Source organism: Lytechinus pictus, chromosome 3 (assembly GCF_037042905.1).
Source record: "Lytechinus pictus isolate F3 Inbred chromosome 3, Lp3.0, whole genome shotgun sequence".
NCBI classification, from domain to species: Eukaryota; Metazoa; Echinodermata; class Echinoidea; order Temnopleuroida; family Toxopneustidae; genus Lytechinus; species Lytechinus pictus.
In genome coordinates this window covers 1,639,800-1,656,190 of record NC_087247.1, presented here as the reverse complement: position 1 = coordinate 1,656,190, position 16,391 = coordinate 1,639,800, and the positions used below count along the sequence as shown (strand labels likewise).

Sequence of the window (16,391 nt, the reverse complement as noted above, 5' to 3'; positions counted from 1 at the left end):
ATCTCTCAAAACAATCTTTTATCTTCTAATCTAAAAACATTATGTCGACATGACTCTTCGAATTTAAATATTTTGATAGTCCTACTTTACGATGTGGTTATGTTGAGATGTTTGGATACTCAAGGGATCATTAATAGCAATCCCACATATCGTTTTTTATTCACTCACATGACTAATGCAGCTCAAAATTCTATATAGTTTCACTATTGAAAACATTAAAGCGGTCTTTTATTTCACTGCCCTATAAATAGATGTGTTATTCGTTTTTTTTAATTGGTCGCTATACTCGCTCGCGCATGTAAGCATACAATCGACAATTTCACATGGTCCATTTTGTGAACACACTGTATATAAAACTAAATGTGTGACACATGTGTTCTTTCCTGCAGAGGAATATCCCCCCTCTCTCTCTTTCGATCGTCTCTACCATACACTCTCCCTCCCATATTCTTCCCGATTCGTGGTTGCGACACTTCTCTGAATATATTTGAATTTCAGCGTTCAGAAAATTACACTTTGATGTAAAAGTGTTACAAAATTGCTGTAAAGTGGAATGGGATTGACCTATCCACACTCCTATCCTGATCGTTCTTTCAACCAATCCCGCCCCCCTCCTCCGTTGAAAATTCCTGGCTACAATATTTTACAATAATTGCATAAAGCATAGTCGCAACCAAATGTATATATTTTTTCAATAACTTTCAATCCTATAAAACCTCTCCTCTTCATCTCCCTGTTTAGTCTCTCTCTCTCTCTCTCTCGCACACACACACACCCCTTCAACCTCTCCCACACACATTCACTTTATATCTTATTCTCCCCACCTGTCTCCTAGGTCCTTTATCTTTCTCTCTATCTACATTCATCCTATCTTTCTCTCACACTGCTTCTATTTCCTATCATTTTTCATTTTCATAAATTCTCAATTTCAATTTACCAAACCTCTACTACATCATTCTACCAACATTTGTCAACTTAATTCATCAAATCTCGTTTTAATTATCGAACCTGATGTGTTAATACACTGCGCTTGAATTCTACAGTACGTACATGTATTGTAGTTCGAAAATCTCTATATTAAAATAAATCTAAGCAATGTCGATTTATTTAGTCAATTCTTTGCATTTATTTTACATACATCGATAAAATAAACAGACGTGACTTGAAACAATAAAATATGTCATATTCATTAAGCTTATACATTTCCATATTTCATGGAAGCCTATGTAGGCTATTCAGCAACATCTATCACTTTGAGTGAGTACAAGTATGACAATTTATTTTCCCTCAATTTTTCGTGTATACATTTTTAATCCCCACTGTGACTATCATATAATGGATGGCACTCCAACCTTGATTTCTTGCTTGGTATTTTTTCATTAATGGTTATGAGTTGGTTATGACTTTCCTTTAAGCAATATGGGGTCGTCAGAACTAAAATTTTGTTATTTTCACGCACTCACAATCATTATTATTATCTGTCAGCATACCTATCATGCATTATCTAAGAGGCATCATTTCATGGAAACATCAACGATACAATTTTAAACATGTTAAAGGGAATCGTTTTGGACGACGGGTGCTTCTTCGACTGTTGACAGCTATATCTGTGCAGTTATTACATTGTTTCCGAATTTCCGCAAGCGCAGAATGCCAATTCCATCGTCGTAGAGGGAGCCGTTGTACAAAACGAAAGCAAATAATTGGAAATGCTATATGCATTATTGGTAACTAGGTGTGAACTTTTTTTTTTTTTTTTTTATGTCGCAGTGGGCGCAGTACACCATCACTTTCTCCTTTTTTTGGCAGTAGGATTAAACAAGAAAATGTGCATGGTTTTGTGAAACGATGCCTCGGTCATTTACACTGTACAATGACGTACATATATACAAAACCACCCCGCCATATATCGAGTACTGACTAATATAACATAAATATAAGTACACTTTTACACATATGAACTGCAGCGACAAATTATGCATTCAATAATCATGCCACATTTTTAGTCAGTACTGCTACAAATCAGATCAATGTATTTTCGTCAATGTTTATAATAATTCTAAATGAACCAAAAATAGAGTCGGATGATTAAAACACAACCTTGGTTGGTGACAGTTGCATGCTGGTGTTTTTGTTGTTTTATTATTTTATTTATTCTTACTTTTTGATGGGGGTGGATGCTGACCCCAATAATTTTTCACCAAATGTACCGTTGATAAAAATCATGTAATGTTCCATATTTTACAAAAGCATAGTTCCATTGAATATCATTTATTACAAAATCAATGATGTGTAAAAAGACCCCTTTTTTTACTCACTCGCTTCGCTAATTGCTAACGAATCCACCTCAATACTGTTTTGTATACAAAATTAAGCCCATCAACATATTTGCCTCATTGCGCCACTGGGGACAACTCCTTAACTTCCTAGGATTAAACATTCTTTTTTCTTTTATGGTAAATATGTAGGATAATCGTTTACAAATCGAAATAAGGCACCCTTGTATGTTTAAAAAAAGTTATTCCTCGCAGTCAGTAGCATGTCATTGCATATATCTCACACGGTATGCCAATTTTTACTTGGCATGCGAAGAACTTTACAGGAAAATGAAAGTCTCCATTGTTGCATTCTTGTTTCAAATGACAATACTCCTTTTGAGACGTTATACCCTCACTTGAGATTCCATTGGTTTTTAGTAATGATAGTTTGGTATTCCGGAGGTGGCGACCTACTTTCATTTAGGTGCAGATATCCATTGCTATCCATTTGGTTCGACGTCACTGTCGGACTTGGCAATGTTACGTCATTAGATGGCGCTCGAACAGGCGGAGTCTGGTAATAATTGACTTCACAGTGAGGTTTTCTTGTTGGTGATGATGATGATGTCGATGGTTTGTCAAGGTCGTCGAGCATGGGAATCTCGTATCCGCCATCCGTGTCGACTATTTCAGCATAAACACCTTCTTCCTTTCCACCGTTGCAGTCGGCATATTGATCTTGGATATAACAAAAATACATTAAATAAGGCATGAGAAGAATATTTATTGGCTTTTATTGGTTTTCTTTTATGTTTATCAATCATTTTTTTCATCATTGCTCATCAGTCTTTAGCTAATTGTATTTTTTTTCCAAAATACATAAAAAGTTGCTATTTTGTCTACGTAGTTTCCTCCATTTTGTTTTTAATTTTTTTTTAAACAGATCTCCCAATTAAATGGAGTGTTGTTGGGCAAAGTGAGGATCAGACGAAATTGGAATTCACACGAAGTGGACAACCGATCCGTTGTTAGACGACATATAGACGGAATGCAGTTATCGTATCACATGTGGACTGAGACTGTAGCCTGCAATAGACAAAGCGGTGGATAGGTATGTACTCCCCCCTGATTATTAGAATTTGGTTGCCCGCCCTCTACTCCTGAACATGGCGAATGACACATTCGATGACGTGAATTTCAAAACATGTCCAATTCAGGTACCGAGTGGAAAATAAACTGTTGAAATACGATAGGATTTATTTCTAATGATTGCTGTCTTATCTTCTAAATTGAATACCCCTCTTTTGGATGCAACTTAAAGTATGTTATTTTTTTCCCACCTGTCTACAAAGAAAGGCAACCAACAGTGTTACTGTAAGTCTGTAACCCCCAATCCTTACAAATCCTATAGGCTGACTGACAAGAATTCGCATTGACCAACCCCCCCTAAAATTCCTAGACTGTCTCCAGTAAAAATCAGTATATTGACTGAATTGAAATACTGTAATGATGACTTACGACTAAGTTTCACTATTCCCTCTGCTCTGACAGTTGACTTCGAGCGACATCTGAAAGTAAAAGTAAAGTAAAGCAAAAGAATTAAAGCACGAAAATAAATAACAGAGAGGCCTGATTTGAATATTTTATTCACCGTGTGACATGTTCTGTCTGTGTTTTTTTCTTCAAAATATACAATCCGATATTCATTTACAATATGAAAAATGGCTAATCAACAATAAAATTACTATTTTAAGGGCAAATGAATTGGCACATTTTCAAAGTGTTTGAACATGCCAGACGCTACACAATATAACACGATATCACTTGACTGTGCCACATAAAGATTTTTTAATAATCAGAGGATTTAGAAATGTGACTATTCCTCGGCCCCTCTTAGTCGTTTAATATTCAAACATTTATTATTGCCCTCTTGAATTGAATAAAATTTAAACCAAGGTGTCACATTTATTAGATCTAGACACCGAACAACTTCCTAATTTCTTATCCAAAATGAGCCATTAGACCATTCAGCCTATTTGCTTTAAATGTAATACTCTTCAGTTGCCCCCATAATGTTTACACGACAATATGTTCCAAGGTACAAAAGAATTAACAAAATAGACTTCATGTTTACCAATATTCTCATTGTTTTATGCATTTTTAATATGCATATGTGGACATCACTTTTAATAAATAAAAAAAATCGCATTACAATTTTAATTATACGTAAAAAAAGTCAAAACAAGTTGCAAAAGTCTTTATTATTCGTTATTGATATTAAGGATATTTTTCTCTTATATTAAGGATATTTTTCCTCTTATATTAAGGATGTTTTTAACTAATATTAAGGACGTTTTTATCTTATATTAAGGACGTTTCTTCCTTATATTAAGGATGTTTTTCCTCTTATATTAAGGACGTTTCTTCCTTATATTAAGGACGTTTTTTATCTTATATTAAGTTTGTTTCTTCCTTATATTAAGGATGTTTCTTCCTTATATATTCTCTTATATTAAGGACGTTTTTCTCTTATATTAAGGATGTTTTTATCTTATATTAAGGATGTTTCTTCCTTATATTAAGGATGTTTTTCTCTTATATTAAGGAAGTTTATTCCTTATATAAAGGATTTTTCCCTCTTATATGAAGGATGTTTTTCTCTTATATTAAGGATGTTTTTCTCTTATATGAAGGACGTTTCTTCCTTATATTAAGGACGTTTTTCTCTTATATGAAGTTTGTTTCTTCCTTATATTAAGGACATTTTTCTCTTATATTAAGGATGTTTTTCCTCTTATATTAAGGAGGTTTTTCTCTTATATTAAGGATGTTTCTTCCTTATATTAGAACGTTTTTTCTCTTATATTAATGACGTTTCTTCCTTATATTAAGGACGTTTTTCTCTTATATTAAGGACGTTTTTCTCTTATATTAAGGATGTTTTTATCTTATATTAAGGATGTTTCTTCCTCATATTAAGGATGTTTTTCTCTTATATTAAGGACGTTTATTCCTTATATAAAGGATTTTTTCCTCTTATATGAAGGATGTTTTTCTCTCATTTTAAGGATGTTTTTCTCTTATATGAAGGACGTTTCTTCCTTATATTAAGGACGTTTTTCTCTTATATTAAGGATGTTTTTCCTTTTATATTAAGGATGTTTTTCCTTATATTAAGGACGTTTTTCTCTTATATTAAGGATGTTTTTCCTCTTATATTAAGGATGTTTTTCTCTTATATTAAGGATGTTTCTTCCTTATATTAGAACGTTTTTTCTCATATATTAAGGACGTTTCTTCCTTATATTAAGGACGTTTTTATCTTATATTAAGGACGTTTTTCTCTTATATTAAGGATGTTTTTATCTTATATTAAGGATGTTTCTTCCTTATATTGAGGATGTTTTGCTCTTATATTAAGGATGTTTCTTCCTTATATTTAGGAAGTTTCTCCCTTATATTAATGATGTTTTTCCTCTTATATTAAGGATGTTTTTCTCTTATATTAAGGACGTTTCTTCCTTATATTAAGGACGTTTTTCTCTTATATCAAGGACGTTTTTCTCTTATATTAAGGATGTTTTTATCTTATATTAAGGATGTTTCTTCCTTATATTAAGGATGTTTTTCTCTTATATTAAGGACGTTTTTCTCTTATATTAAGTATGTTTTTATCTTATTTTAAGGACGTTTTTCTTTTATATTCAGGACGTTTCTTCCTTATATTAAGGACGTTTTTCTCTTATATTAAGGACGTTTTTTATATTAAGGATGTTTCTTCCTTATATTAAGGACGTTTTTTCTCTTATATTAAGGACGTTTTTCATTTATATTAAGGATGTTTTTATCTTATATTAAGGATGTTTCTTCCTTATATTAAGGATGTTTTTCTCTTATATCCTCGTTATAACGAGGTAAATATCCTCGTTATAACGAGGTAAATGTTCTCGTTATAAGGAGGTAAATATCCTCGTTATAACGAGGTAAATGCTCTCGTTATAAAGAAGTAAATGTTCTCGTTATAACGAAGTAAATATCCTCGTTATAACGAGGTAAATGTTCTCGTTATAACGAAGTAAATATCCTCCTTATAACGAGGTAAATATCCTCGTTATAACGAGGTAAATGTTCTCGTTATAAGGAGGTAAATGCTCTCGTTATAACGAAGTATATATCCTCGTTATAACGAGGTAAATGCTCTCGTTATAAAGAAGTAAATGTTCTCGTTATAACGAAGTAAATATCCTCGTTATAACGAAGTAAATGTTCTCGTTATAACGAGGTAAATGCTCTCGTTATAAAGAAGTAAATGTTCTCGTTATAACGAAGTAAATATCCTCGTTATAACGAAGTAAATGTTCTCGTTATAACGAGGTAAATGTTCTCGTTATAAGGAGGTAAATATCCTCGTTATATCGAGGTAAATGCTCTCGTTATAAAGAAGTAAATGTTCTCGTTATAACGAATTAAATATCCTCGTTATAACGAGATAAATGTTCTCGTTATAACGAAGTAAATATCCTCCTTATAACGAGGTAAATATCCTCGTTATAACGAGGTAAATGATCTCGTTATAAGGAGGTAAATGTTCTCGTTATAACGAGGTAAATATCCTCGTTATAACTAGGTAAATGTTCTCGTTATGAGGAAGTTAATATTCTCGTTATAGAGAAGTAAATGTTCTTGTTATAACGAAGTAAATATCCTCGTTATAACGAGGTAAATGTTCTCGTTATAACGAGGTTAATATTCTCGTTATAAAGAAGTAAATGTTCTCGTTATAACGAAGTAAATATCCTCGTTATAACGAGGTAAATGTTCTCGTTATAACGAAGTAAATATCCTCCTTATAACGAGGTAAATATCCTCGTTATAACGAGGTAAATGTTCTCAATATAACGAAGTAAATATCCTCGTTATAACGAGGTAAATATCCTCGTTATAACGAGGTAAATGTTCTCGTTATAACGAGGTAAATGTTCTCGTTATAACGAGGTAAATGTTCTCGTTATAACGAGGTAAATATCCTCGTTATAACGAGGTAAATATCCTCGTTATAAAGAAGTAAATGTTCTCGTTATAACGAAGTAAATATCCTCGTTATAACGAGATAAATGTTCTCGTTATAACGAGGTAAATGTTCTCATTATAAGGTGGTAATGTCTTTAATATAACAAAGTAAATATCCTCGTTATAACGAGAATATTAACTTCCTTGTAACGAGAGGTAAAAACTTCTTTAATAGAAGGATGAAACGTTCTCAATATAACGAGGTAAATGTTCTCAATATAAGAAAGAAACGTCCTCGTTATAAGGAGGTAAATGTTCTCAATATAAGAAAGAAACATTCTCAATATAACGAGGTTAATGTTCTCGTTAAAAGGAAGTTAATATTCTCAATATAAGAAAGAAACGTTCTCATTATAAGGAAGAAATGTCCTCATTATAAGGAGGTAAAAACTTCTTTAATAGAAGAATGAAACGTTCTCAATATAAGGAAGTAAACGTTCTCAATATAAAAACATCCTTATTTTAAGAGAAAAAATCCTCAATATAAGGAAAAAACGTTCTCATTATAAAGGACGTTTTTCTCTTATATTAAGGATGTTTTTATCTTATATTAAGGATGTTTCTTCCTTATATTAAAGATGTTTTTCTCTTATATTAAGGACGTTTTTCTCTTATATTAAGTATGTTTTTATCTTATTTTAAGGACGTTTTTCTTTTATATTCAGGACGTTTCTTCCTTATATTAAGGACGTTTTTCTCTTATATTACGGACGTTTTTCTCTTATATTAAGGATGTTTCTTCCTTATATTAAGGACGTTTTTTCTCTTATATTAAGGACGTTTTTCATTTATATTAAGGATGTTTTTATCTTATATTAAGGATGTTTCTTCCTTATATTAAGGACGTTTTTCTCTTATATTAAGGACGTTTTTCTCTTATATTAAGGATGTTTTTCCTCTTATATTAAGGTTTTTTTTCCTCTTATATTAAGGATGTTTTTAACTTATATTAAGGATGTTTCTTCCTTATATTAAGGATGTTTTTCTCTTATATTAAGGACGTTTTTCCTCTTATGTTAAGGATGTTTTTAACTTATATTAAGGATGTTTCTTCCTTATATTAAGGATGTTTCTTCCTTATATTAAGGATGTTTTTATCTTATATTAAGGATTTTTCTTTTTTATATTAAGGATGTTTCTTCCTTATATTAAGGATGTTTTTCTCTTATATTAAGGATGTTTTTATCTTATATTAAGGATATTTCTTCCTTATATTAAGGACGTTTTTCTCTTATATTAAGGACGTTTTTCTCTTATATTAAGGATGTCTTTATCTTATATTAAGGACGTTTCTTCCTTATATTAAGGATGTTTTTCCTCTTATATTAAGGATGTTTCTTCCTTATATTAAGGACGTTTTTCTCTTATATCAAGGACGTTTTTTTCTTATATTAAGGATGTTTTTATCTTATATTAAGGATGTTTTTTGTTATATTAAGGACGTTTTTCTCTTATATTAAGTATGTTTCTTCCTTATATTAAGGACGTTTTTTTCTCTTTTATATTAAGTATGTTTCTTCCTTATATTAAGGATGTTTCTTCCTTATATTAAGGATGTTTTACTCTTATATTAAGGATGTTTTTATCTTTTATTAAGGATTTTTCTTCCTTATATTAAGGATGTTTCTTCCTTATATTAATGATGTTTTTCTCTTATATTAAGGATGTTTTTATCTTATATTAAGGATATTTCTTCCTTATATTAAGGATGTTTTTCTCTTATATTAAGGACGTTTATTCCTTATATAAAGGATTTTTTTTCCTCTTATATTAAGGATGTTTTTCTCCTTATATGAAGGATGTTAGTCTCTTATATTAAGGATGTTTTTCTCTTATATTAAGGATGTTTCTTCCTTATATTAAGGACGTTTCTTCCTTATATTAAGGATATTTTTCCTCTTATATTAATGATATTTTTCTCTTATAGTAAGGACGTTTATTCCTTATATTCAGGACGTTTCTTCCTTATATTAAGGATGTTTTTCCTCTTATAATTAGGATGTTTTTAACTTATAACGACTCACTGGGCTTCTGTGGAAGCCCGTCCCTTTGCGTGCGACGGGCTTCCACAGAAGCCCAGTGAGTCGTTCACTTAGCTACGACGGGCTTCTACAGAAGCCGAGATATGTTTGGTTTAATTCAATGAAGTTTTTTAGTTTTTTCGTAATTGTTATGTACTAAAACCTCTGCCACTATTTCCTTTATAAACCTATTTCGATAACAGATTAAAAAAAATATACAGCTACGTGGGGAAAAATCCCGAAAAAAGGAAATCATTTCAACTTTACCCAATTCTTTCGCTGGAGTCTGACGGGGAGGATAAATTTTGTAACGAGCACGTACGCGCGCGCACAAGGCCTGATCACGTGATTTGTTCTGATCACGTGATTTGATCCATATCGTTGTTCTGATAGATATACGCTAACATCTTTTCTGCAAGATCGTCACGTAATAAGCTACGCGTTTATTCACCATTTTCGTCTTATTTGTTTAATCAAGAAGATATCACTCTAGATAGAATGATATCTTCTTGGTTTCATCGATCGATTGTATTTTCAGAAAAACAAAAAGCTTGTAAAGTCTTAGGACTTTGAGCTGATCTCGGTGCACTTTTGAACTTTTTCCCTCCCCATCATCCCCCTTCTTATTATTTTTGTCTACTATTCTGAAAAAAAAAGAGAAAAGAAAGCAGTAAAGCACACCATTCATCTTCTGCTCTTTTCAAAAGGGAAACGTCCATGTAGTTCATGATATCGGCACTACCCGAACAAAAAATTTCTGGGCGGCCACTCAAACAAATTCCTTCCAAAAAGAGCAGGATACAGATGGTCAACGCCCCGAACAAAAGGAAGATTAGTGTTCATCGGCAGGATGACCCATTGAATGCTTTTCGTACTTAGCAATACAAAAAGCTTTTATGAATACTTTATTTTGGACCAATATACCGTATCTAAAAAAAAAATTGTCTCATTTACCGACAGCACAGGTGCTCATGACATCCGTCAGTGATTCATATTGCATAAAAGCGCTACCCCTGGGTGATGATGCATATACGGATGAACGAAGAGTCATTTAGGGAAATTATAGATAAAATATGTTCAGATGTCACGGAGAACGAGAGAGAATGAGAAACAGAGATAAAAGGGGGAATAGACAAGTGCGCTTTTGCTAAAATTCCATGAATATCTACTTAAACGAATAACAACATGACTTTATTTTTTTGGTTAGATTACTTTTAAAAAAAATCCCACAACGTTTGTTTGTCGCATCTCGGTCCCCAGACCCTTTTTATCATTATTCTTGTTTGACCTTGCCCCCCCCCCCCCCCAGATGGAAATGTTCTGACCTACACTCTAATATTGCTTGTTTGTCTCCTCTCTCCGATTTTCTGTTTTTAATTGCGAGTAACGCGGTAGAAAAGATAAGAATAAAGACCGTCCTGGCCACTTTTTTTCCCCGTTACGACCCCCCCCAAAAAAAAATTCGCATTTGGGGCGCTTACCATGGTTAGCATCTAAACCAAAATATTTGGAAAAAGATGTTATACAGGGACAGCAATGTTTTTTTATGGTGCAGGGGTTGAGCTGTGGGACGGGGGTGGAGCGGCAAAAAAAAAATCAAAATTTGTTAATTCATGTCATTTAACAGAATGAATTTATAATAGGTTAGGTTTTAGAAGCTCTTCATCTTATTTCCTTTTCTCTCCCAGATGAAAACTTTTGCATTGAAAAGTTGCCGGAAACATAATCACTTCAAATGATAAAACCAATAATGAACTAAAAGATTCCTCGCGCGAAATGGAGGAAACAGAATGATACAGGATGATAATTTGTTTGTTTGGCGTGTCACCCGATAGAACCCTCTCAATCCTACAAACTTTTATTCATGTGTTACCTACACCTACAAAAAAATGTTGATACCGACCCAAATTTTATTGATTTTCCTACTTTTTCGCCAATTTCTTTCTTCTTTTTTTTTTCCGGCGAATAGCGTGGTAAAAAAGATTCATAGAGGAAAACAAATTGTTTCCGTTACTGCAAACAAACATTTGGGGCGCTTACGGTTAGCATCAAAACCAAAATATCTGATTTTTAAAAATAAAAAACAGGGGCCATTGAGCGTTTTTTATAATGGAGGGGTTGAGCTGAATGTGGGAGGGAGTGGACCGGCCCTCCCAAAAAAAATTAATATAGACTTCGGATTTGTTTGTACATGTTTGCTGAAAGGGGTGAGGACTGAAACTTCCTTCCAACTCCGCTGCCTCTCTACTAAGAGATTGAACGATTAAAACGATAGAGACAAAAATGAATTCTAACTATTGTGAATGTTTTTTTTTATGATTTATATATTACTTTGTTTTCGGCTGTGAAATCAAGGAGACAATATAACAAAACGAAGGAGATAATCGAACAAAACGAAAGAACAAATAAAAAAAAAACACTTATGATTACGGATGCTATAATTTATTCAAGAAAAATTACTTTCTCTTTCTTTCAGTAATTGCTATCATGGCTCTTTTGAGGGAATAGTAAGATAAAGAAAGAAACTTAGAAAGTGACAAGAAAAGAGTCGGGAGGTATGATTTCAGACTTACAATTTTAGTCACTTTTATTCGTTTAACACTTTGAAATAATTTCAGGATATTACAAATCGAATACCGGTGCGCAAACTTCAGGAACACAATTATTTTATCATTATAATAGCTGCGTGGAAAATCGAATTAAATGAGACATATAATTTATGAAAAAATCTAAAAAAGAAAATTACTTTTAGTGAAAGATTGAGGCCTCTGTCTTCCCATTACCCTAAGCCCCAAGTTCACAAAAAATAGTTTAGTTGTGCATTTTTATACGATGATGATGATCATCATCGATCATATTGTCTTTTGCGAAAGATATCTACCCATGTTATCAATATAGAAAATGGAAGATGATATAGAATTCATTGTGAAATGACAGTTACAATAGTAATTTAAAAAGGTTTTTCGAGACATTATTTGAGAAACTGGGGGAAAACCCCCCAAAATTTTTCGACATGATGACCTCGATGCAATAAAACGAGAGGCCCACAAATCCAACCATCTCCGATAAAAGTTGGCAAAAACGAGGCATTCTCTCGGAACCGTTTCCGATGAAGAGAGAGAGAGAGAGAGGGGGGGGGGAGACGTTAGATGTAATGTAAAATGATAGGTACTGAGAAGAAAAATCAGAAAGGATTGAGGAGGAATGGGGGCGGGTATATACCTCGTAATCCAAATCGGAAAGAAGGAAGACGATACAGATATAATTTAAATGAGAAGAACTCAGCGAAAAAAGGTGTAGAAGGGAGGGGATATAGAAAGACGATAAATATAAGGGAATGAAAGCGGTAGATAATACATTTGGTTACAGGTTAGAAACCAGAGAAAGGGAAAACGAGGAAATCCCCAATCGGTACCGCTTTATAAATACATTATACATGTACATTTTATATTGACAAATGCTCAATAATTTAAACAAATTTACCATCCGCCAGTCAAATAGAAGGATTTCAGTAGCTTTCAAGTGTTATTGAAAATTTGTAAACAAATTTTATATAAAACGGACCCCTGGTAATTTTTTGACCCCCCCCCCCGCTTTCTCTCGTTCTCTCATCCAATATTGCTCTTATTTTTGTCTTCTATTTCAAAGGAAACAAACAGAAAATAAAGGAATTTAGAACACCGTTTATCCTCATGCTCTTTTGAAAATGAAAACGTCCATGCAGTTCTTGGTCTCGGCACTCCCCAAACAAAAAGAAAGGCATGGCGGACGCTCAAACAAATTCCTTATAAAAAGAGCAGGGGACAAATAGCCAACGCCCTGAATAAAGGGAAGATTAGTATATTTCGGCAGGATGACCTACTGAATGCTTCTCGTATTTAGCAATACAAAAAGCTCTTACTGCTTTTCATATTAGGACAGTAACATTAAAAAAGTAAATGTTTGCTCATTTATTGACAAAACATGGCAGGCGCTTAAGACATGGCAAGAACATTTTCTTCTTGAGCATGACAGTGCTTTCTTCACAAAAAAAATACAATTTCCCCTGGGTGATGATACATATAGGGATGGAAGAAGATGCAAGTGAGATTTTAAAAAAGAATAGAAAATGCAAATCGAGATAGATGTATAGTAGAATGATAAAACGACAGAAATGATGAGAGGGACAAAAGAGGAAATAGACCAAAAAGGTATAATGTAAACCATAATGTGCGCTTTTGCTATTGCATGAATATTTACTTATAAAGAATTATAAAATACTAGTCCCCCACCTCAAATTGTAACTCACGCCATTTTATAGAATGAATTTGTCATGTTAGGTTTTGGAAGCTCTTCATCTCATTCTCTCTTTCTCTCCCATGTGAAAATGTTTGCACTGAAAATTCGACAAAAGCATAATCAGTTCAAACGCTAAAACTAACAATGAACTAAAAGTTTCCTCGCCGGAAATTGAGGAAATAGAATGAGAATTTACGTTGAGGCATCCACCTAAAAAAAAAAACACGTTTGTTTGACGTGTCCCGACAAACCCCTCTCAATCTTACACCTATACCCCTCCCCTAAAATTTTTATTAATTTTTTTCGCCAGTTTTTTTTAATTTTTTTTTCTGGCGAATAGCGTAGCAGAAAAGGATCCATATAAAGAAAAAAAAAAGACAGGTTGACCATATATTTTTTGGGGGGCGCTTACCCTGGTGAGAATCAACACCCAAATATTTGAAAAAGATGTATAAATGAATTTAATTTAGATGCTACAATTTCGATAAATAAAAATAATTTACTTTCTCTCATTGTGACGAACAGTAATCGGTAGCATGGTTATTTTGGAGGGAAAAGGGAGATAGAAAAATGAAACGTAGAACGAGACTAGGAGAGCGTTGGTAGGTATAATTTCAGATCCACTATTTGAGTCACATTTACCCCCTTCGCTCTTTCTTCCTTATATTAAGGACGTTTCTTCCTTATATTAAGGATATTTTTCCACTGATCTGTGGATATATATGAATTTGGAATATACGAATCTTAGTTCAGCAAAAGCGAAAGTCGTCTGAGAAGCTTATGAACCAACTCTTTCGATTCGGACAGCGGATTGGTAAGCCTGTCAGCGAAATTCAAAAGCACATTTACAGTAAACTAACCAGCATACTAACAAAACCCAATGTTAACGGTACTTCTAATAATATTCAAACTATCCAAACAGAGGTAATGGAAACGGAAGAGACAGATATTTCTTCTGGAGAAGAAGCGTATTACCAAGCCGCAATTGGTAAGGTAACGAATACCCCGAGCAGTAATAGAAAACAAGGTATATTCCAATCTCATCTCAATAAAACAAATGATAGAGAGAGTTCTACAGAAGTTGAGAGTGAAATGGAGTGGCGAAAAGTGGAGAGAAAAAAGAGAAAGGCAAGTACAAGAACTATAAATGCAGATGACAAAAGAGTTAGGAAAGGAAGTTTCGAAAACAAAGAAGGGTCGTGTTCAAATCGTAAAAAAGGTAAGGAACAGAATATCAGAAATGAGAAAAAATCTATGATAGTAGAAATAAGAGATGTTGGTGAGAAATCATGCATAAGCAAAATAAGCCCAGCAAGACTCATTAAAGAAATTACCTCGAAGTATGGAGAGGTGAGTAAAATTACGAAAGAAAAGGGAAGCCTGAAAGTTACTTGTATTGATGAAACACAGATGAAAAAGATTTTAGAAATGACTGAACTAATTCACACCCCTGTAAAGGTTGCACAATATCTGCCCATAACTCAAATCCGCGGTGTTATTCATAAAGTAGATACCCTAATCACGGAGGAAGAACTAAATGAGCTCCTGAAAGAACAAGCTGTGACGTATGTAAAGAGATTCAATAAAAGAATAAACGGTGAATTATCACCAACCCCTTCTGTTCTACTAGTATTCAAAGGGCCAAATCTTCCACACCATGTCTCCTTTCTATACCAAAAATATGTAGTTGATGAGTTTGTCCCTACTGTAACAAGATGCCACAAATGCCAGCAATTTGGGCACATCCAAAAGAATTGCAAGGGTCATTTAAGATGTGTAAGATGTGGTGAGGCCCACACTTTTGAAATGTGCCCCAATAAAGATCACCCAAAATGCTTGAGATGTAACCTTAATCACTCAGCGGCCTATCAAGGATGTACCTATTATAAGGAAGCAAAAAATATTCAACATGTCAGCTTGCAAAATAATTTAAACTTATGCTCAAGCAACAAAAATATACCATCAAGAAAAAAGAGAAGAAAATCATTCAAAAGATCGTGATTCATCAAACAAGAATATAATCAAACCCCCCAAAAGAAAGAAAATCCCTGATCAACCGAATACCTCGGAAGCTGACGTAGAACAAATACCAATTACGGTAAAGAGGTCGACCATAAAAACGGCGACCATGTCCACACAAACAGAAACGGCGGAAAAGTCTGTTCAGACAGATGCGCAAGAATTTACTTCTAATCATAGGCCTAATGAAGCAGAAGAATCTGGGCCTGTAATTCCCACATCCACAGAAAATGCTAGAGTCGACTTTTTGGCTTTCATCACTTTTATTGTAAATAACCTTGACAAAGAAACTTCACATTCAAACAGAATTAGATTAGTGGTTGATGCAGCCAAGCGATGCTTAGACATCAACGAGGTGTCTCCAGAGATGATCCACGATCGTCTTCAGTAATAAAGACAGCTCAAAGACTATCAACGCTCAGACTTTCAATATTTTACAATGGAATGCCCAAAGCATGAATGCCCACGGTCCAGACTTTTACAAAGAGCTAATTATATAGAAAGTGTAGAATTAAACTCACTCCCTGCCTTGATATGTTTACAAGAAACGTGGTTCACTGATTTCAATATATTAGCAATTCCAGATTTCATCCCAGTAATAAAAAATAGAGGCCAAGGAGGAAGAGGAGGAATTGCAATATATGTGCATAAAACAGTTACTTTCAAAAAAGTTAATTTCCCTCAAATCAAGGAATATCAAAGAATTGACATTTTCACTTATGACAAGGTCATTTCATTAATCAAT

At 33.4% G+C, this 16,391-nt stretch overlaps 1 protein-coding gene and 1 pseudogene across 2 annotated transcripts in view; one reads left to right on the top strand and one right to left on the bottom strand.

Annotated features, from left to right (window-relative positions):
- Positions 1–977: 977 nt before the first annotated feature.
- Positions 978–16,391, bottom strand: part of LOC129256037 (platelet endothelial aggregation receptor 1-like) — a 52,026-nt gene continuing 36,612 nt past the window's right edge. The window contains exons 14-15 of one of the 2 annotated variants that reach the window (XM_064096133.1): positions 3,777–3,826; positions 978–2,996 (exon numbers count right to left, since the gene is read on the bottom strand). In XM_064096133.1, coding sequence (XP_063952203.1) covers positions 2,671–2,996; positions 3,777–3,826 — 376 coding nt within the window. In that variant the 3' untranslated portion in view covers positions 978–2,670. The remainder of the gene's footprint in view (positions 2,997–3,776; positions 3,827–16,391) is intronic. The other variant, XM_054894347.2, reaches the window with a different exon arrangement.
- On the top strand, positions 14,805–16,037 carry LOC129267089 (uncharacterized; annotated as a pseudogene).